At 35.8% G+C, this 24,235-nt stretch overlaps 1 protein-coding gene across 4 annotated transcripts in view; it reads right to left on the bottom strand.

Annotated features, from left to right (window-relative positions):
• DMD (dystrophin) overlaps positions 1-24,235 on the bottom strand; it is a 1,921,612-nt gene that overhangs the window by 538,381 nt on the left and 1,358,996 nt on the right. For all 4 annotated transcript variants that reach the window (XM_041000021.1, XM_041000029.1, XM_041000033.1 and 1 more), the window contains one exon: positions 16,576-16,693. In XM_041000021.1, the coding sequence (XP_040855955.1) occupies positions 16,576-16,693 (118 nt within the window). The remainder of the gene's footprint in view (positions 1-16,575; positions 16,694-24,235) is intronic.

Raw genomic sequence — 24,235 nt, 5'->3', positions numbered from 1 at the left:
GTAGTAACAATTCATTTAATTATTTTAGCAGCCAAAATAAAAATTGTATAAATTTTTGTTTCAAATTAGCATTAGCATTTTGCTAAGAACCTCATATGATTTCTGAAAGATTTAGTTTTATTAGAAAGAGATTTACAGAAAGGACAAACAGAAAGATCTCTCATTTTCTGGTTCACTTTTCAAATGGCCATAACATCCGGAGCTGAGCCCATCTGAAACTAGTAGCCAGGAGCTTCATCTGGGTCTCCCATGTGGGTGCAGGATGCCAAGACTTTGGGTCATCCTCTACTATTTTCCCAGGTCACAAGCAGAATCTGGATGGGAAGTGGTGCAGCTGGGACATGCACTGGTACACATAAGGGATCCTGGTGCTTGCAAGGTAAGGATTGAGTCATTGAGCCATTGCTCCAGGTCCCAAGGAATTTGGGTATTACTTTGCACAATAGGTTGGACTGCATGGATAGCTTTGAATCTGGATTTATATAGTTAATTCAGTTCAACAGCTTTTTTTTTTTACTCTAAACTACTTGGTTGCATATGTTAGTTATTTTAAGGATGGAATTGAATGAAAAAGATCTAGCTCCTATCATCATGATAAAGAATTATTTTGTTAACGTTGGCTCAAATGACCAATTTGTTGGTATAAACATTTACAATCAGGGCAAAGAATTATAAAGTAATATTATATAATCAAACATGCAAAATTTATTAGCAATGTTAAAAACAAGCAATCAAAATCAACTTCCAAGCACCTATCTCAGATTTTTGGCACTTACTGTTACAAACTACTAAGGTTGGTCTGATTATTTTTAGTCTCAAAATATGTAAAGCTCATTATCCACCTAATGAAGTGTAAATCCAGTAGGTATCTGTTAGGTAGCCACAACACATTCTGCTGACTGTTAAACATTGATATTTACTATACTTCCCCCAAGACCAAGTTACTAAGTCATACACTGTGTTTTTTTCCATAATGCAAACTTACTTTCCCATTTTCGCATAATTTCCCCTGACTTGATTTCTTAAATATTTTCAGTAGGTAGTATGACAAGGAAAACAAAAGAAAAAAAGAAACTTTCATTAAATAATGATAAAAACGGGATTCTAAACGCCTTTCTTTAAAAAAAAAAATCTTAAACAAGAACAAAGCTAGAGGAGCTGGTGCTGTGTGGTATAGCAGTTAAAGCTGCTAGTGTCCCCTATGGGTGCTGGATCGAGTCCTAGCTGCTCTAGTTCTAACCCTCTCCCCCATCTCTCTTCTACTTTTCAAATAAATAGATAACTCATTTAAAACATAGAACAATGCTAGAGACATCACAATACAGATTTTAAGACATATAACAGGAAAGATAAGACGAAAACAGCTGGCACAAAAATAGACATATAGTGTGGGGAGTGATGCACCAGGAGCTGACCCCACACATATCAGGGGCCGTCGCAAGATGGCGGCTGTCCCAGGGCCAGGCAGAGTTGGTCTTGCCAGCAGGTAAACAGGAAGTCATGGGGATAGGCTAATGCCCCTGCTGCAATTATGTCATTGTTACTGGCCTATCATGCAGCCCCAAGTGGACCCACGGGAAGGAGTGATTGGTGGAGAACTGTATATAAGCAGCCCACTTTCAGTAATAAACGTTTCCTTTTCACAGGACGGTGGCAATTTAGACCAATGGAATGGAATTGAAAGTCTAGAAATTGAGTCACATAGTTACAACAATTGTGACAAACTGATCTTTGGAAAATGAGGTAAAACCAACCCCTGCATAAAGGAGAATCTCTTCAACCAATAGTAGTAACAAAATTAGATGTACATATACAGAAGTATGAAAGCAGACCCCTGCCTTTGTATCTTACACAAAAATCAACTTTCAACAGATCAATGATATAAATCTAAGAACTGATATATACAAATTACTAGAGGAAAGCATAGGGAAAACCATGTAAGACACTGGCATAAACAAAGACTTCTAGGAAACACCTCAGAAGCCAAGACAGTAAAAGTTGAAAAATGGGAACACATCAAGCAAAAATCTTTTCTGCAAAGAAAGTACTCAGCAAAGTGTAAAAGGCAACAGACAAAATAGGAAGAAATATTTGTGAACTATATAACATAGGATTGATGTATATGATCTATACAGAGTTCAGAAAAATCAAGAACAACAAAACAAAAACAGTTAAAAATGGGTAAAGGACATAAATGGGCATTTTTCAAAGAACAAAATGCAAATGGCCGACACACGCACACATACAAATGCTCAGGATCATTAGACATCAAAGAAATGCAAATAAAAACCATAATGAGGTTTCACCTAAACTAAGAATGACTTTGGTCCAAAACTAAAAAACAAACAAAATAAAAACAAAAACAATACATTTTGGCAAGAATAGGGTGGGAATTGGAGAAATGTCCCCCAATACACTGTTGGTGTGAATATAAACTAGTACAACCATCATGGAAAATATGCTGCAGATTCCTTAGAAATTCTTCAGAAATCTGAAAATAGATCTATCACAGACTCAGCCATCCCACTCCTGGGAATTTATTCCTCCAAATGAAATCAACATATGAGTTACTTACACTCCCACATTTACTACAGCTCAATTCACAATAGCCAAAATGTGGAATTAATTCTGTTATCCATCAATGGAAACAATGTAGCACATGTACATTGTGGAATACTACTCAGCCAACAAAAAAAAAATCTGTTTTGTTTCAGGAACAGCAGCAAACTTCTTCCTTAGTGACATAAGCCAGTACCCCCCCAAAAATCATGTTTTCTCTTATATGTAGTACTTAATACAGAATAAAAAGATAAAAAAATAATATAAAGAAACAAAACAGACATTTTGTGCTTTGATTGTGCTTTATCCCTGTTTATACTCCTATGGAACTGTACTCCCTATGCTTTTTACTTGTTTATTATTGTGATTAGTGGTGCACTCAACTTGTGTTTATGGAGTATTCCAAAATTTACAATTTTGCCAAAATTAAAGAACAACGGGAGTAAGATTACCTTCTGCAAATTATACCTTCATGCAAAATACAGCATCAATAGACACATAGGTAAACATGCATACGCATATATTCATCTAAGGTATTGTATAATAGAGACTAGCATACTGAGAAGTGAAAATATATTGCAGCATGCATATGAACTGCTGAATAAAAGATGGACTCCCAGTGAAACTGTTAAATATATCTTAACATTAGGATGCTGGACTTCCTATAATTCTCTATACCTACAACGTCACAGAACACTTGCATAGCAGAATGATGGCCTTGTGACTGCTGTCGAAGTCTATAGTATTGTAATACTATGGAGGAAAACTGCGGAGGGGAGGGGAAAAAGGGAGGGAAATCCCTGTTTATTGAACTATATCACAAAAAAAACAACAGAATAGTACTTGCATAAAATGGCACATAGGTCAATGGAACAGGCTAAACGGCTCAATATATTTGAATATTATAAATATATGAGTTGTGTGTATTATACATGCTTACTAATTTTCTAGTTTTTATTTCAATTACTGACAGTGGTCATTGACATATTTAATGATATATTTGTACATTGCTCTTTGCAGTTGGGTTAGGTTTTCTGACATTTGAAGTTGTTACAGGTACTTAATTATTTAGAATTGTTAGTTTCTTCTGATGGATTGACAACTCTATCATATGAAAATCTTTTCTTTATTCTTGTACTATTTTTATTCTGCAACATACTTTAAGTATTAAAAAGGCAAAGAGAAAATTACCACTAAAATTATGAAAACACAGTTTTTGCTTTTTCTACATAAACAAAAACAGATTGGAAGCCAGTATGGGAACTTGACCTTTCAAGATAAGTGCTCTCTGCTTATATTTGCTTTCCTTTTTTGCTCAGCAAAACCTCCTCATGAGGCTTCCACATTTCCAATGGCCTAGCATGTTGGGATTCTGCAGTGATACACGTGAACAAGAAGTGAACTAAGGTGCTTTTTAAATATGACATGTGTCTAAGACATTTCTTTAAAAAGGTTTAATTCCTTAAGAATGAAAATTTACTTACAATTTCAAAGTTTGCTTGCTCAGTTTCACTTAGTTTTTTCACTACTTTTTAGCAGAACACTTGATTAATCTCCCTAGGTGGTGACTCATAGTCATGGAGATGATGATGGCAGCTTGTAACCTACGTTAGCTGCCAACTCCACTGGGAAACAGTCTATTCAGTCAGTAAGGATAGCTTGCCTGCTAGTTTCAGAAAACACAGTAGAACTACAGGAACTCAAACATAAAGGAGTGATATTTTGAAGCTTATGGTATAGTCAGGGAGATTAATCTATGAACACAACACTGAGATTATCCTCAGACACAACAGGACAATATAATTGTAAAATACAGGGGACAAAACAGAGAGGAGAAGGTTGAGAGAGGAATGGGAGGGTAAAAGGGGAAGCCCTATACTTACAGAATTGTATAATGGAAAATCAGAATAAAACGAAATGAATTAATAAATATTAATAAAACTCCATCCTTTAGAATTTGGTAATTACAAATGTGGAAATATGAGAAACTAACTCCACTTACCTCCATATTTTTGGCTAAATTATCAGTTCTCCTACTTCTGCTGGAAGGACTTATTTTTTTAAAAATGTGTTCAGCATCTTAACTTTCTAAAATGGCTTATCTATGACTTTGCTTAAAAGCATAGGCGTTAATCTCTTTGAGGATATTTAAGTCCTATTAATCTGTTCCAAGATCTTTAAGTCCCATGAATCAATGAATTTCTAATGTATTGGCATTAAACTGAAATTGTAATGAGTTGATAATTTATATAAACATTAGTATATTTAAGATTTATATAAAACATAATTTTAGTATGCATATGCTTGAGTATGAAAACAAATAAAAGGAGCTCAAAAAGTCAGTGTACAAGCAAAATTAAAATGTAAATCAATTTTTTAAAATGCATTTTCACTTTATTTGAAGGGCAGAGGGATAAAGATAGATTGAGGGCGGTCTTCCCTAAGATGGTTCATTCCCTAAATGTCCGCAACAGGTGGGACTGGGCCAGGCCAAGGTGAGGAGCCAGGAACCCAGGCTAGGTCTTTCATGTGGGTGGCAGGGACACAACTACTTGAGCCATCAACTCTCTCCTGGAGTACACATAAGGAGCAAGCTGGAATTCCAAGAGGAGTAGCCAGACTTGAAGCACAGAGTCTGATAAAGCATGTGGGTCCTTCAAGCGTTGGCTAAAGCACATGTATATCCCTGAAAAATCACACTGTTTTTATTACAACAGATATTTCCACAAGAATTCTGATGACCTCATGTGAATGTATATACAAAAAGGCATCGTGTGTGTGTACACACGTACATCAATGTGTGTATAGAAAGATCTGAATTTCCAATTAGTGAGTTTCAAATTCTGCTCTCCTGTCAGCATAGTTTTGAGAAAAGAACACTATCCTGACACTCGGTTTTAGAATCAGAATACAATCAATCCTCTCTCTGCCATTTTCTGACCCTGTGATCCTCAGCAAGGTATTCAATTCACTGCTCCTAGAAGCCCGCATTTGTTTTAACCAGGACAATATCCACCTTACAGGCTGTTGTGAAAACCAAATCAACTTAACCTAGGATTTCTTTATCCTATTCTTGGAAAGCAGAACACTTACCTACCTACATCAGGATTATTTCATGAGACAAAATCTGAAAATAATTAATTAGCTGCACAGATAAATGAAAATTTTGACAACTCCAAATTTACTGAAATGGTTCATATTCTGGAGTTCATTGCAACATAATTTTCATTACTGAAATTATTAGCTACTGAGGGGAAAAATGGGCATTTTAGTTGCCCTGACAGATGCGAAGACAAAATGAACCACATTCTATCTATTCTATTTATTGCTGCATACTCAAAGTGTTTGGCATAGTACCCACAATTGAGAGACACATAGCCTGTTCGCCCAATACCCTGAGGAATTTACAAATTTTTGTAATATTTGAAAGATTTCATCATTTTTCAGCCAAAACAATTAAGAATTCTCCTTTTAGTGGTTCCTACAACTGAGTTTAAATCCAAATTCTTAAAAAACAGCCGATAAAATATTGTCGGTCTTCCACGGCCAACACAAGCCTATAAGATTCCTAAATAACTGAGATCATCTTATCATTCTGCACAATTACACTTGATGCTCACATTTTCAGGCTGACTGGATTTTATCAATTCATGGCACACTTGTCTGTTTAATTATATTGAAAAGGATTTCCCCCTCATTCTTACTCTGTGCATATGGGACTCAATTTTATCTTTTCAAACATTCTGTTGTTCAGTACTTCATTTTCTGATCAGAAGTCAAACAGGTTGGTATATGACTCTCTGCTCTACCTTTCTCCCACCAGTTCTGTTTTTCTGAAAGACAATGTGGCACACAGCAACACTTTCACAGTTTCTACACGAAAGAAAAATTGGACTCCAACAGCCAGTTTTGTTATCTCTATCATTGCTCTGCAGACTTTGTAGGGTAATGCCAATGACTTCACTTCCGTTTACATTTAGGTATAGAAACGATAATCAGCTAGACTATGAAAATGCTTAAAGGGAATACTCTACAAGTATTTTTTATTTATCTTGATGTCAGAGAAAATATTAAAGTTTTCATTCACGCATGCATTCATTTAGAAACTCTATGAGGAGAAGCTATTTTTTTCAAGATCCTAGAGTAGAGCTGAATGCCACATTCTTACTAACAACAAATCTTTTAAGTGTTAAAATTCTGTGCATAGTCAACAGAACACTCCTCAGTCTATGTATCCACTGTCTAATGTGAAAAACCTTTATCCTTAGGATGCTCTCTCACTGTGGATTCCCAAAAAGCCTTGTGGAGCTAGGCAAAGGCTCATCTCTTATGAACTGGATGTTGATCTTCTCCCATGAATCATGTGTTGATTGCTAGGTCTCAATGTACTGAGACTTGCCAGTGGAGGCTTTGGGGAGATAAGTATGCTGAAGAAATTAATCAAAGAACAGAGAGCAGAGCTCTCTCTCCACCACAGGAATAGGAGTTCTGCTTTTGCATTCAAGGATTCAGCATTATGCAGATGGCCTTTACACTGAAGGACACATCAACTCCCCCACTTCAGTTTCCATTTTGCCAAAGTTTCGTGCAGATTTTTGGAATTGCCAGCTTCCACAATTGTGTGAACCAATGCCTTCAATTTTCTGTTGGTCCCTGTTCTTCCTCTCTCCTTATATACACCTGCCCCTCCCATATGCTGTTGGTTATGTTTCTGTGGAAAACACTGATGAATGTATTCTTTGTTCCCAGCAAATAAAAGTGGAAGAAATTATCTGTAATGATACTAACGATAATACTATGTGTTAATGAATCTTTTATTTATGTAGTATTAATGAGCAAGGAACATTATTGTTAACCTGTTTTACAAATACTGAACTCATGTTTTGAGTTTCTTTTTGAGAAATTCTAAAAACTTATTCAGTTTGGTATTTTATCATTTTTATGGAGATTTACTAATGAACAAAGACTTTATTTCTTTTAAAACATAAAATTTATATTTCCAGCTATCATATGGCTAAATTCAACCCATCCATATTTCCAAAATACACTGTTTGTGCTTAGTAATCTTAACTTTTCTGAATATTGAAATCTTTGCCATTTTATCATTAGTCACTGATTATTCCTACATATACTAGGAACTATTAACTGGAAGAACAATGGGATTTTTCAGGGGAATGATAGAATGTTGAAACATTTTCATTTTCTGGTGCTTTTATTACATTGATTGCCCAAAATACTACATTTTTCCCAGAAGATATCATCTTTGGATTCTATATATAACTTTAAAACAGTGGGAATTTTGAATTTTTCTTTTCATTTTTCTCCCATAACATCTATGACAGGAGAATTGTTACAAGGAGACATTGCATGATTAGTAGACATAACAGAAAATAAAATACAAAAGAATGAAATTGGCACTATTTGTTCTAATGCTGATAGTGCAATTGATAATGTAGATGAATTCTTAGACTGGGGTTCTTCAGATGACTACTACCTAGCTGACTTTTCTGTAACTCTGCTATTGGATAGCAAACCATATTTGTGAAAGAGAAAAAGGAAATATGACATTACCGTGTAAACTGTCATTGTCAATATGAAGGACTTTATGATACAATATTTGGTCACAAAAGTATTTGGCTATGAGAAGCTGAATACTTTTATTTTTATAAATGATGCTGTTTGTGCACCAAGGTTTAAGTGGACACAACTACATTTGTTATAGGGACTGGTACAGTGGCTCAACAAGCTAATCTTCCACCTTCAAGCAATGCATCATTTATGGGTGCTGGTTCATGTCTCGGCTGAACCATTTTGGATCCAGCTTTGTTTATAGCCTGGGAAAAGCAGCAGAGGATGGTAAAAGTCCTTGAGATCCTGCATCAATGTGAGAGACCCAGAAGAAACTCCAGGCTCTGAATTTTCCCAGCTCCAGCTGTATGTATACAAGTAGCTAAAATGGCCGGAGCTGAGCTGATCCACAGCCAGAAGCCAGGAGCTTCTTCCAGGTTTCCCATGCAGGTGCAGGGTCCCAAGGCTCTGGGCTGTCCTCAACTGCTTCCCCAGGCCACAAGTAGTGAGCTATTGGATAGGAAGTGGAGCAATCAGGATGAGAAACAGCGCCCACATGGGATCCTGGAGCACTGAAAGCGACGATTTTAGCCACTAGGCTATCATGCCGGGCCCAAAAGAAATAACTTCTAAAACTATGTTTGTTATGTTTAAATTATTTTTTAAAAAAAGATTTACTTATTTGAAATGGGGAAGAGACAATGGGAGAGAGACAGCAGCAGACACAGAGAGAGAGATCTTCCAACTGCTGGTTCATTCTCCAGATGGTTCTAATGACCAGGGCTAAGCAAGGACAAAGGCAAGAATCAGGAACTCCATCTGAGTCTCCCAAATGCATGTAGTGGCACAGACATTTGGAGTATCTGTTACTACTTTTCCCAGGCCATTAGGAGAGAGCTGGATCCAAAGTAGGGGAGCTGGAACATGAAGCCTTGCCCATATGTGATGCCAGCATCAGTTTAACTATCTGAACTACAATGCTTGTCCCTGTATTTAAATAAACTCTTTTCAAAATTTCTTATAAAGTTGTTTTTATTATATCTTTAATTTCTTTAAAAATTGTGATATAACTCAGAAATATGAACAGAACAAATCAAAAGTATTCATTAGATAATGAGAAAAAAGATAATTGTCATTCTCCCTCAGATGCTGAGGGCTGAATTAAGAAGTTGATGTATATAAACACAAAAATCTTTAATTCTCAGCTCAAGAATTGGCCTGCTCTTTTCATTGAAGGTATTAGTAAAAAACCAGGAAGGCACTTACATTACATGAATGGTTGTTCAGCAGCAAAAGCAGAAAATAAAACATAGTGCAACATGTATAAACTCCTTCTTTGATGTGAGGATCTAAATGTAGTTATAGTACAAGTTGGCAGCGGAAGATGTTCTTACTCTCTTGAAATAAAAACCAACCTTTAGGTTCTTTGCAAGATCTCTGCCCCCTTGCTTTCTTTGTCATCTTCTACTACTTCTCTCTATAAGAACATAAACTCCCCAAAACACCAACAGAAATCAAAACTAACTGCTCCTGAAATCCAGGTCTCACCACTCATTACCGCATTATGCTCATCTAGCTACATCTTAAGCACCTTATTTTGTCCCCCACAATCAACTCATTTCCCTGGATTAACTTCTCATACTCTTAGGTATGGGTTCTGCCTTCAATCTGCATCTGTCCAATCAATATCAAAATTCTGTATCTTGCAGTTACAACATGTATCTCAATTTCAGTTTTTTAAACATTCTATTCACTCCACCATCACTGCTCCAAGTTGGGCTCACTTGTGTCCTGTCTCACTAATCCATTTACTTACTTACCTTCCTCAACAACTACTGTTGACTTTTGCACTATCCGCCCTACCAATGCACCTGTGCCCTAATTGCTACCAGGTCTAACTATGTGCTTTTCTTTCCTGACATAGTTCTTTCTCTCCCATTTCCTTCTGTTTTACGAAGTCTAACTTATGATCAGATCAAACTTAATCTCCTCTTGGAAGAATTCCAGGACCTCTTCATTTAGAACCAACCTCACTTGCTTTGCTGTCTTCTCAACATTTTGTAATGTGTCCCTACTGAAATTTTTTCCTAGAGTACTATGCTTAAATATACTTGTCCAAATACCTACAATTCATCAAGAGCTCTTTTAAGTTAATGGGTGAATGTTATTTTTCCCTGTTTCCTCCACTTCATCTCTCTCTGATAGGAGCTAGCACAGAGTATGTATTCGGATGTTTGTTGATCTGAACTCTTGGGTTGCCGGCGGCATCCCAGTGGATATAAATTTTGAGAGCTGCATGTAAGTTTAACAGGTTGACAGCAAATGCTAGATGTAGAAAGAAGACAATTTACATGGTTGATTCCACTTCCTCTAAAACAGGCAACCCTCTAATAGACAATACCTAAGAGGAAGTTGTTGGCTGGCATTTCATTAGCCAGAGATTTTGTAAAAATGTGGAGAAAAACACAGGCTTTATATTTTATCATGAAGTATTTCCAACATTTAGTTGCAGCCATGAATGATGAGTTGACACAGCTACTATAAAACTGTCAGGTAATTCAAAAATCTTGCCAAAGTATTTCTATTCTCACAGAGCAGCGCATTCTTCCTTCTATGGCCCTGTGCATCTGTTATTTAAGCAGTGCAACTAAGATCCCTCTGCTTAAATTTTATAAGATGTCACCAAATTTCTCAAAGAATTTTGGACTGGTTTGAAAAATACTCAGTTGATAAAATAATTCAAAAGAACGCCCTCTCCCATCTTAAAAACTCAGCATTCTTGTTCACAGGTCTTTCCTATGGTTTAGCTGATTTTAAAATGTCACCTCATATTCTCGAATCTCTACATCCTTTGTGCCAAATCAACCTTGCTCTGAAACGAAGCACCATTGAATCACTATTTAAGTTGTCCTTTAGAAACACTGTATGATTTTACCTTTAAAACCACCCCTATCAATTTGATCATTATTATTAGTTCTACCATAACATAGGAGAGTGAATCCACATCACCAGAACCACACAGCTGCTAGAACACTGAGAGCCAGTAGTTTGTATGTCTAACATACATATGACAGAAAATTTTGTAATTAGACATTCAAATACAAAAAAGACAAACATACAGAAAAGGCAGCATCTAGATTAAAAGTACAAAAAGTGCTACCTAATTATAACCTATGTTAATTTTAATACTTTGTTTCCAAATATATATTTACTTATTTTTACTAACTAGTTATTTCCATTCTAGTGTCTCAAGACTTTAAAATTATAAACACATGGGTTTGAATTCTAGTCCCACAATTGCCACTTCTTATGATCCTAAGCAAGTTACTTACATACTTCAAGCTTTCATTTTCTATCTCCAAAATGGACATAGTTAGATATATTTCATAAGTTTATAGTGGATGCTGAAAATGAAATTCCTTACATGATTTTTCTTTCCCTGAGTTATCACCCCTATAAAGGCTTGTCCAAATGTTTCTTTAATCATATTTATATATTTTATTTTATTTCCAAAGCAACTTTCTCCTCTTTTTCAGTATACATTCAAGATCATTCAAATAAGTGTGGGTATTGTGGCATAGTAGGTAAAGTCACTGTCTGCAGTGTCAGCTCACGAGTGCCAGTTCATGGCACTGTTCCCTTGGCTGTTCCCTTGGCTATTCCCTTCTCCTCTAACTCCTTGCTACTGGCCTGTGAAAATCAGGCAAAGATAGCCCAAATGTATGAGTCCCTGCCATCCACATGACAGACCTGGAAGAAGCTTTCAGTCTGACCCAGCCCTGATCAATGTGGGCATCTGAGGAATGAACCAGCAGATCAAAGATATCTCATTTTCTTTGTCTTTCCTTCTCTCTTTATAGGTATGACTTTCAAATAAGTAAATAAGTCCTTTTTTTTTTTTACAAAAAAAACCAACATTCAAATAGACTATATAATTAAAATAACTAGGTTAAACATTTGGCATAGGTGCTAATTGCCACTTGGGGCACTCACATGTCACAACAGAGTCCCATTTTGGCTGCTACATGTCCATTGGAGCTTCCTGATCACATGCACCTTGACAGTTAGTAGGTGATGTAGTTAGTAGGTGATGCAAGTTCAAGAAGTTGGGTCCCCACCACCCATATGGAAGATAGGAATGGTTTTCCTGGCTTTGGCCTGACTCAACCCTGGGTATCTTCAGGCATTTGAGTAAACTAGCAAATAAAGATATTCTCATTCATTTTTTCCTCTCCCTCTCTTCCTTCTTCCCTCCTCCCTCCCTCCCTCTTACTCTTCCTTCCTTCAACCTTTGCCTTTCATATAAAATGAGAAGAAAATAACCAAGCTAACAATCATTGAGCTTTTACTAGGTTTCTAAGTATTCTACACATATAATCTTATTTAAGCTCCCAAACTTGGATGCAGATAAAACTAATTCTGTTTCACAGGACAGAGAACTGAAATCGTGTAGTTTACTAAGATTAATCATTAATTCAAGATGGCAAAATAAGTAAGTGGCCAATCCAGAAAGCCTGTGTCACAAATTTATTATTGCTACATATCCTTCAAGTGATATTTGTGGGAGTTATTGAGGGAGAAGATACAGAAGCAAGGTACTCAAATACAAATTTCAATTAACTCACATCAATAATACTTTATTAAAAATTAAACTATGTTTGGTATATGCTTGCAATGAAAGAACCTCAACTGAACTTGAACTGTGGCAATGCAGCAAGATGGAGGAATCCACCATAGGGGGAGATTTGGGGGAGGGGTAGGGGGATTCCCAGTGCCTAAAAAACTGTCACAATGCAATGTAATAAAAAAAATTTAAAAAATAGAAATTAAACTAAAAGGATCAGGTCTTTCCATATACTCCTTACTGTGACACAAGGTATCATAGCTTTATATTTTACAATGCTAATTAAGATTAAAATGGTTTTTACATAATTTGGACACCTGAAGGAACCAAACAAACCTCTAATTTGATCTTGATCCCCTGACCTAGTTGTTTTCACAGAAGAAAATGACCAGGGATGGTCAACAAAGTCAGCAAGCACAAAAGTGAAGAATAAAGAACAATCTGGACATTGGAATCAGCAAGGAAAATTTCTCATTTGAACTCCCTGAGAATTAAATTTATTCTCTTACCTAGATTATTATTACAACAGGCTTTAAATCAATATGATTACTTGAAAATAACTGATACTGAGGATACAGCTGCATATAGCAAAACATGTTGGCATTTTGCAGTTTCTGCATGAATTTTACTAGAGAGGAATTGCTTTTTATTGGACTTTCCACTCAGTAAAATGTAATCACTATGTACCGATTTCCGCAATTGTTCAAAGTTATTAACTGGGATTTGCCAAGGAAGGAGAAATGTTACAAAATAGTATTAGACACATACTAAGTATTTTTTCTTTACTTAGCTTATTCCTTTTTAAGTACTTCTAGAAGTTTCAAAGCAATAAAAAAGACTGAAATCTTCAAATGAGAAAATACAACTTTATGAGCAAGTATTTTATTTTTGTTCTTTCCCTGAAAACCAAATCTATACTAGGAAAAATTCCATTTTGAATACAATTGAAATTTTATGAGTATTGAATTTCCATCCCATTTCATAGGTTTTAAATGAAGAGATAAACCAAAGCATATTAGGGCTGAATTTAGATAAACACACCTTGTCAGAATTATCCCAGCAGCCACTTTAGTGGCTTCAAGCATATTTGTAACAAAGACTCTAGCTTAAGCTCTTAATAAGCAACATGACTTATTCTAACAGAGACTAATCATTTGGATTAGGTTCTCTCCACTAGGCTACAAATACTCATAAAGCTATTCATTCTTAAGAAAAAAATTGAAAAAACAGAATTGTTCAAATCACTCTATATTACCAACAAAATGAAAGCTTGCCATCTAGCCATCTGATTGTAATCTAATTTACGAAACAGTCAGTTTGGTATGAATAGAAAAAAAAAGATTGCAGCAATAAAAAATATTTAGACACAGTTGAACTGATACTAAAATTAATATACTATACAGTATTTCAGAAGTTGGGAAGATATCCCTAACAAATTTCCATACTTTTCAGGCAAGAAATAGATTCCTTGGCTGTGTGTTGGAAATTTGGTCTCATACTGCATCAATAATTTTCTAAGATTCACATTTCAGGGGGTTAGTATATTCCAATATGTGGGAGACACTCTGATGGTTCCAGTTTGGGGAATACTCTGCTATATCAGCTGAATAACTGTCTAAGTTGATCACTAAAGCTTGGTCTGACTTTGCTGCATATAGAAAAGCAGTATTGTATGTTATACACATCAACAGAATGTAAGAATTTTTCTCCTTATACAAATTAGCTGTGCAATAGATTGAATAGTTTCTTAATCTATTTTTCTGCTTCCCTGAGCCCCTCGTGGTTAGGTGTGGTCATGTGACAATTTCTCTTCAACACACTATGAGCAAAACTAATTTACCACTTTCAGGCTTAGCTCACGAAAAATCCTCGTGAGTCATCTTACTTCCTCTCCCGCACATGCTTTGGGTATGAAAGGAGAAAGGAGTATGCATCCTGAAAGACTCCATAGTGGAATGCTCACTGCATCATCATCATCATAAAAAAAAATTCTACTGTGGCACACTACCGCAATTCCAGAGTTTACATGTTGTAGTAGCTAGTGTTATCCAATTAACGCACTAGCCCATAGCGCATTCATTGTTTGAACAGCCATAAAGAGTTAAATTTTCCAAATGGGACTTGTGGCCCAGCAGTTTAAGCCACCACATGCGATAGCCTCATCCCATTATCAGAGTACTGTTTCAAGGTTCAGACACTGCTTTTAATCCCAATCCCTTATAGTGTAAACAGAGAGAGAATATGAGGGCTCAGGATGCTTGGGGCCCTGCCATCCGTAGGGATTACCTTGAAGCAATTTCAGGCTCCTGTTGCTCTGCTTTTCAAATAGATGAAAATATACATTAAAAACACTATTTGAAACCAAAAGAAACACCTATTTTAATTAATAATCTCTACAACTGGAGGAGGTAATGTCTTCAGAAAGTAAACCCAAGCATACATAACCACAGACCTAACAATTATTTAGTCTCAGTAACTAAGGTCAGTAATGCAAGAACAAATTAGATGGGTAAGAGTAAAAGCACAAATGGAACATAAATCTCTACCCAAGAAACTCAAATTGCAACTTGTGTGAGTGTTTTGTAGGATTGAGCAATCTGATGAATCATTGTTGGAAATTGTTTCCTCTACTAAAAACTATGAAATATAACGCTCAGGATTCTATAAAATTTATTATACACACACACTCCCCACTCGATACTTAAGAGGTACTCCATACATAGCAGCTACAAAGTCTACATAACATGTGCAAGTGTGACTAATAATACTTCTCAAAAATTAACCTTTTGTTCTGGTTATCCTACACCCTTTCCCAGGATATTGACAGCCAAGTATTCTGCCTCGGTTTCCTTAGGGATAAGTTAATACAGCAGAATGTAAAATCTGAAGAAATACATTCATGGTTTTTGAGTTTCAAAAGCCTAGGCCTCATGTCAGGGAATAGGTTTAGAAGGGAAAAAAAAGATGATTAAGTATTTTCTTTCCTATTTCTGCACTAGAAAAGATTTCTCTGCTTACAGGAAGGGACATGAGGGCATCCTTAAGGGCAAAGGAATGACTGCTCCATGTCTGTGGAGGAAAGGCAGGGGAAAGCAAGGGAAGCAACTTGTGGAGACAAAGAACCTGACAGCAGAGGTGATCTGAGGACAGTCTCTGAGACAAACTGGGTGGAGGCCACTTTGCATGACTCCCTCCTCTCTTTCTTACCTTGAGCACACAACCTGCCGAAACCTCATACAGTGTGATTCCCTCTGGGTAAAGAAGGAAGGCGTATGTGCAATGTCAAGCCAGATGGATCTTATACAATCTTTCTAAGTTTACACCCATTCCACTCCAGCAGAAGGAGCAATATGATGGTTGCTGATCATTACACAACAGGGGAGTCAGAGAAGCAGAGCAATATCCAGATCTACAAGCGCCACTACAGACAGAAATTAGAGTCTAGGGAGGCAACCTCCTGCTTGGACCAGCAAGCATCTAAAGATGCGGCAGAGACTGGCATCTCTTTGGAGGTCAGCACAAGTAGATGAGAATTAAGGACCATATCTTCTGTCACACTACGCTCAACATGCCGTCACCCCATGTCTGTCATCTTTATGCAATCTAGGTGGACAAAAACTCTATTTCTCCACTTCAGTGGTGTGACATTCTAGTGCTGAAAAACAACATTATGAACCAGAAACCTTATTCAATATAAGAGTTACTATGTGTATAATTGCTTCACACTGTTAGTATAAATGTAACAAGAGTATGTGGTCTTACATTATTATTAAAACATTTTATTCATCTTGTGTTGAAACACCCATGCCTATTAAATGACTTACTTCGGTCTGTAATGATTGTTCTAGCCTCTTGATTGCTCGTTTTGTTTTTCAAATTCTGTGCAGCCGTAATGAGTTCTTCTAACTGGGGGCGCCTCTGTTCCAAGTCTTGCAATGTTGTCTGAAAGAAAAAAATAAGCCGTTAACATTGGGCTCTCCTCCATTGTATATTCCTTTGACACATAAAGTAAAGCACAATTTTCAAACTAGCCAGAACTTCAGAAATAAAAAAAAAAGATATTACTGAATATAAGTCTGTGCTGTGTAAAGATTTATAGAAAAAAAATTAGCATGAAATGTGTGCCACTTTTAGATAACCCGCAATATTTCAAGAGAAAATCATGATTATACACTTGCTTCACTATTTAAGAACTCAGTGGAAATCATTTTAGAATATGTGAGTTTACTTAAGCTAACATATTAATGGTATAAGAAAGAAATGCATGTCTGGATCATGATAATGTATGTAAGAGATAAACAGCTATCCCTAATTATGATCTCATTCTGTGGAATATCAGAATTAAGGAATATCTGTATTTTGGAAACAGAAAATACGCAAACCTGTCTTAGGAGATATTATTTAGGTTTATACCTGCAATTCCTCCCTTATGGCAATGTGACACAAATGAACTAAATCAGTCTTCTCAAATTCATCTGGCTACAACCCTACTGTATAACTGATTAGTAAAGGAAAGAACCTGGAATCTATTTTTTAAACACATTTCTACATAATGTTTATGATTTGGCAAGTTTGGAATCTAAAAACTGGAAGCCAGTATTCATATTTCTCTGCATTATTCATGGTTCTGGTTTAATATGGCTAGATGATGACATGTAGGTCATTAAGAAATCCTTTGTTTCAAGCACCCACCATCTTAGTTTATCTAGAGTAGAGAAATAATCCCAGATAGGGGCCAGTATGGTGGCAAAGCAAGTTTACAACCCTCCACCTTTGGTGAAGGTTTCCCATAAGAGTGTTGCTGATTTGCATCCCAGTTGCTGCACTTTCCATCTAGCTCCCTGCTTGTGTTCTGACCCTTTACCCAAATGGGAGACCAAGAAGAAGCTCCTAGCTTCTAGGTTCTCAGAGCAGCCCAATTCTGGCCATTGTGGCCATCTGGGGAGTGAATCAGTGGATAGAAGATCTCTCATTCTCTATCTCTCTGTAACTCTTAATTTCAAGTAAAATAAATGCATCTATAAATTATATGTGTGACCTTTTAAAAGTTACAAAAATAATATACATCTGCCTTGATGTTGTTGTAATATTAAGTTCTAATGCAGCTGGAGAAAGTAAAATGAATACTATTGGTTTATAACCACACAATGGTACTTGAGAAAGGTACTTTGCAGAAAATGGAGTTAAAAGAATTATATTTCAATGCAAAATGTTTTTGAAGTCCATGCACAGTATTTTCATAATATGGATTTCCATGAATATTCTGAAGTATCTTCATGTGGGACAGATGTTTTAGATTAATTCTCACTTTTATTCTCATAATAGTCATATTAATAACAGCCAGAAGTTTTTATTTTAACACCAATGCTCTTTCTATTATCACAGTAGCCTGATGAAATTCAAATGGTAAAATATAATAGGCAGTAATATTTATGAAACTTTGTTATCTGCTATTTTCTTTCATTTATTGATTGTCCAACAATTTTCATTTTCAGAAAGACCAAAGTTTATATTCTGCAGAATTTGTTTGTGATGAGGCCAACAAATAGGTTTTGTGATTTAAGCTCAACTGCTACTGGTATTATTAAAACAATGTGAAAATGAATTCAAACATTATACATCTATTTTGAGCTTTTTTTCTCTACATATGGAAAAATTGAAGGGGCCAACTTTTAACAATTTTTCCACATTTCTTAGCTGTGATTGCTCAGAAGAAAAATCCAATTTTCAGGTTTCTAACTTTTATGGTTTCTTTACACAAAAGGGGTGTTTGAAATATGGAACAAATTGCCAGAGACAGCTATTGAAGTAAGTGACACAAGTCAGTTTGAGAGTACTGAACAAATTTTAAAAGAGGAGCCCTATAGTAGTAGACAGACTTTTATAAAATAAGATGTTTTCCAGGCTTAGAATGTGACACTCTGGCTTTCTATGACAGAGCAAGCACAAAAGCTGCTTTGCTACTGCCTACTCTCAAGTGCTTGGATATATTCCACTGATTTTTTTAGAAAATAGGCTTAACCAACAACCCCAGATCAAGCCAAATCTCCACCTCAATGTTAACAAAGAATTTTTCCACATAACTAGCAAACTTATTCATTCATTTTCCTAAATATCTTTCAAATGCTAAGATTTCTTCTAAGTACTATGAATACAACAATGAAGAAATGCAATAGGCTATGGCGTATGACTTAAAAACTTTTAAATTTTGGGGTATTTTGTATGTAAGAAATATTATCCCAGGTTATTTTTCTTTATATGAGTTCACCTTCTCAGTCTTCTCATTGCTTCTTTTAGTTATTATTCAACATTTATTGCATTTTTCCTTTTAGCACTTAAAATTTCATTTGAGAAGTATGTTGTGAAATCAACTTGATCAACTTTATTTTAAACCTACTCAGACTCTAAATTAAATCTGACCACAATGAACAGCTTTTATTGCTGAAATTAGCAAGCATGTCAATTTAGACTTAAAACAAGTCATTTTCCTCTCTAATGAACAAAATAGGTCTCAGGGTATTGTAAAATCTGTTCTCTAGTTGGGTGACTCTCTAATTTTGCTGACAGACACATGCTTTAAAAGCACCTGAGAAGATTATTAATGACCTATTTTGCAACAAGGCATTTCTAAAGTATTTTAAAACAAAGTTGCAACTTTTATCCTACTTTGTTCAATACATTGATTTCCAAAAATAAATGACAAAATTATAAATATATAATATTGTAAAAGGATACATAACATATAGTAGATAAATATTTTATATATACATACAGTTATGTAATTTATCAGGCACCATTACGGTTTTAGTGGTTTCTCTCTATGTGCGAATGTGAATTTTCTCCTTTATTTCTTTCTAGGTTTGAATATGTTATGCACAACTATTTTTTCATTAAGATACAAAACATCAACTGAAAGAAGTGTAACGAAGAAGAACATAAGCACACAGGCAGAGCTGGCTGGTTTTTCTCTTCACTTGTTTCTATGTGTACAGTTTTCGTTTGTGTTTATGATTTCTTGAGCCCTTGGAGTTATAATTCTATAAATCCCCAAAACGATGGTCTTCAATGCTATTCCCATGAGCCACCCATGGATCAGAGATAAGATCACCATCTATGAAATTCTATTTCCTGCCCCTGAACTGCTGACCTCAACAGATGTTACTCTCTCAGACCTCCTGTTCTTAATGCAAGCTACCTTCTTATAGAGCATCCTGTCTTCTACCATTGCCATTTCTCATCCTAGCTAAGCAAGTAGAACACTAGTTGCTCTTATTTATTTCTCTGACATGGACTCAGGCAAAGTCACTACACAAATATTTTGTTGACAGAACTAAAATCATTACATGCTTAAGAGTACCTAAGCATGGTAACATTGTCTCTACACAGATTGTAGCACTCTAGGAGACAAAACATAGGCACAGGAAGGAATCCACACTATTACTAAGAAGTTGGAGACTACTGGGCTTTACTAAAAATAGCTTACCCCTTGGAGATGAGAATTCATCATGGTTGCCACTAGCTGAACAAAGAGAAAAAAAAGTCTTCAAATAGAAGGTGAATCAGAAGTTTTAATCCTAGTAAGTCCCCTTCCCCACTGAGGTGAGGCAAGTAGTATAAATAGCAATACTATGAAAAAGGGAGTTAAACAATAAACCTATATGTAATATAAGTAGGTCATATTAGGCTCTTAGAATTACACTGTATCCATTAAAATTAAATTCTACCTGTATAATACTCAGATAAAAAAGCACTTATGTTCACAGAATATTTTGTATTTGTACACATAAGAAGATACCCTAATATGAAAGTTTTTACATTCTTTTATACTTTTCATTAAAAATTCCCCAAACTTCTCATACTTATATCTGGAATAAAATTCTATTTTCAGGAAATAAGCATGAATTAAATGGAAATGTAATGATGTGGAACCTTGTACTATTTTACTTTAACCTTAAAGAAATAACATTAAGGATTTGCAAGGTAAAATAGTTTGTAGTACAATTTTTGTTCGGAGAAAGTACACATCTAAGTGGCCCTTCTAGTAAGCAAAAAAGGTTTATACTGTGAGGATACTAATCATTTAACTGCCTCAGTGAGCATCTTTATTCTGGTTCCCATTGTTACGTTCGGCTGTCTCTTCAAATTGATTGACCAAACTGCCCTACTGCCCTCCACTTCCTCATTGACATATTAAACTGGCTTGGAGATTTTCCTACTTGGCATAGTTTCTCTACTTCTCTCTTCTATCAGCACTTCCAATGATAATTGCCTCACAAATACTTTTCAACTCTGGTTATCTTTTCATCTCTTACTCACTGAAGATACATTGCTGTGAAAAGCACTTGCTTTGCTAAAGAACTCCCAGGTACCTTAACCCACATTGTCAAATGCTGCAATTGTAAATATTTTATTTCAATCAATTTATCACTTATCATTCTATCACCCCCTTTTCTCTGTATGTATGTTTCTATCATTTATCTAATGGCAGATACAAATATTATGAGTCATTTGAAAACAACTGGCATATATTATATGCCACTGAGAAATCAAAATCATCCATAAATACTTCAGTATTCATTAAGAACAAAGATACTCTCTTAACTCAGATCAACTTCTGCATAAAAAATTAATATAGCATTAGTACTACAATATTATCCATACAGTCTATTTAGAGCATGACAATTATCCTTTGTATAATAGCCTTGATCGCTACATTTTCATTTGCTGGTCCAGGCACCTGCATTGCATTTATTTGTCACAACCTTCAGTATCTTCTTATCTGCAATAGTTCTTTTCCTTCCTTTGAAATGAATGACCTTTACAGCTTAAACAAAATAGAAGCCAGGAATCCTGTAGAATATCCTTCAATTTGAGTTTCAGCAAACATTTTTTTGGTGCGTTTGTTTTGCCTGTGATTGAGCTAGACACAGGAGATGTAGCAGGAAAACAGAAAAAAAAAAAGTACCCTTTCCTCAAAGTGAAGATGAACAAGTAACAAGAACTGGACAGAAATAAGCAATTACAATAAAATGAGATGAGAATCATGGTAGGAGAAACACAGAGCATTATCAAAGCAAATAGCAGCAATGTCTAATTTAGGTATCAAAAATGTGGGTATCTTCTGAAAGAAAGAATCAAGCTTAAGTAGAACAATCAAGCTTCCCTATGTAGAATACAAAACCCGTTTTTAAATAGCAGTGTTTCCGATAGCCACTGCAATGACCACAGGAACCTGCAGATCTTTTATTGCTAGGAAAGAAACTGGCTGAGAACACCAGCTATTGTATATTGAAATTATCGTTGCATTGTACCAAAGCCAAGCTTCCCACAGACTGATTCTTGCAAATGACTGAACATGATGAGGATACTAAAGCAGTGACCTTGTTGGTAGACAGCAGAATCCTATCACTGACTCTGGCACAGAGACTCCCAAACAGCACTGCTCAATCTTCCTTGGATGGGACAGCACATTGGGATAATTCCACTCGATCATCTCCCTCTTTCCTGCATTGGGGTTCAGACGTGTATCTCCAGCAAATGGCTCTTCCTTCTTCCTTGAGTTTCTCTATGTTTCCTTTCACACATGCAGTTCCTCTAATAAAATATGTTTTCCATTTTATCTTTTTCATATGTTGACTCTTTTTTGCTCTTGTGGACCTTCAGACTCTCATGAAACCCATTAAATCTATATAACATAATAATTCCATGACATTTTCTGCTTGTATAAATTCATTGGGCATTAATGACTGGACAGGTTTCTTCATGTTTCCCCATGGGTTGAATTCCTATGAGTCAATTCAAGCAAATAAGCATTTTTAATGTGTTCTATGTAGAGAGTGCAGACTTTAAAGAGAGGAAGATTATTTAGCTGTACTAGATGATGATGGTTGGTTCCACTCTACATATGTAGCTCAAAAACTGCAGAATATCAAAGAAAGGCAGGAAAAATCTTTTGTATTTATCAACCACATCAATTAGGTCTGCTGGAAGACACAGCAAAGGAACTTTTGATTTTTATTCTATAGAAGACAGCTAAATTAAGCCAAAAATAATCCAATCCCTTGGAGTAGCAAGTGTCATGGGTAGGCAGAGTTCTTATTCGTGGTCAGATTCATGGGTGCGTGACTTAATACACCATTCTGCATTAAAAGATTCCCCACACTTTGGCAAATGCTCTAATATTGTCAATGGGACATTCTTGATCATTCTATTTATGATAATATAGTTTGATTTCTCAGTGGATTCTAGAAGTTATGTACCTTATCTTGATCTCAATTCTGAAATTAGCAGAGGATAAAAACTGTACATGTTGGGTGAGGCACCAGCTAATTGGTGATGGGGAAGAACACATTTGAGCAATAATTAACTTGTGTCAATTAGCGCCTTTTGCTTCATGTATTCAAAATTTCTGGAAGCAGCAATCCCGAACCTTAGAGCACTTGTTTTAGAGGAAAAATAATCTCTTCTGAATGGAAAAAAAAGGCAGAACTGCACAGCCAGCAGTTATTTTGAGGTCAGATTCCATCAGTGCCAATGGTGACTGGAGAACCAGAGTTGCCAAGATCTCAGAAGTCAAGTAGGGAAACTACCAAGCAAGTATCAGTCGTCTGAGGAGAGGAAGGCAGATCAAAAGGGGTGTCTCTGGTTCCAGTGACATTCATGGCTGCTGGGATCATACAGATCGCTTCAAGATTCAGCCAAGAATAGTTGTTTCCAAGGTTAGCAAGGGCTTGGAAAATATGTGAGAAGCAAAAACGAATTCCATCCACTGAATGCAATTTCTGTGTTGGCCATTCAGCTAACACAAATGAGCAAATAAGACTGTCTTTGTTTCTCAAGGAGTTCATTATGATTTCTGACACACAAAAATACCTAGAAACCACAAACATAGCGGAAACAATACCAGTAGCAATGATGCTGCTTAATGAATTCCTATTTCGTGACATACAAATCCATCAGAGTGGAGTGGATAGAAGGACAGTGCAGTATGAATATTGGCTGCTGTCATTAGGTTTATAAGTTACTTAACTACCCTGTGTCTCATTTCTAGTACTGTGAACTAGGTATGATAATAGTCTTTTGCTCTCATGTTTGTAATGAGAATTTAATAGGCTTAAAATATAGGAGATGTTTGGGACATTTATGAATACATAAAAAGAATGATAAAAGTTTTGAATGAAAAAGAGTAGTCAATTTAAGGCTCACTGTTGTCAGTGACTTTGGAGCTATCATTATCTCTATTTTATAGAAAGAAAAATCTAGAAACTTGTCTAGGTTTGTGGTATTTAGCGGCAGAATTTACAATTTAAGCTTTTTGGTCCCAGAGTCCACATACTTAGGAGCTGTGATAGTATATGAAATAATGAAAGCATGTCCATGTTATAGTACTGTTTAACATAGCTATACTACAATTTTAGTGCAAGTGTGATTAAATGGGTTAGGAATGTGATACAAGAATACAAAAGGGGAAATTAATTGTATAAC

Source organism: Ochotona curzoniae, unplaced genomic scaffold (assembly GCF_017591425.1).
Source record: "Ochotona curzoniae isolate NIBS_2020 unplaced genomic scaffold, NIBS_Ocur_1.0 contig_1274, whole genome shotgun sequence".
In the NCBI taxonomy this organism is placed as follows: domain Eukaryota; kingdom Metazoa; phylum Chordata; class Mammalia; order Lagomorpha; family Ochotonidae; genus Ochotona; species Ochotona curzoniae.
Note: the sequence above shows the minus strand (reverse complement) of the source record. Positions and strands in the feature narration are given on the sequence as shown.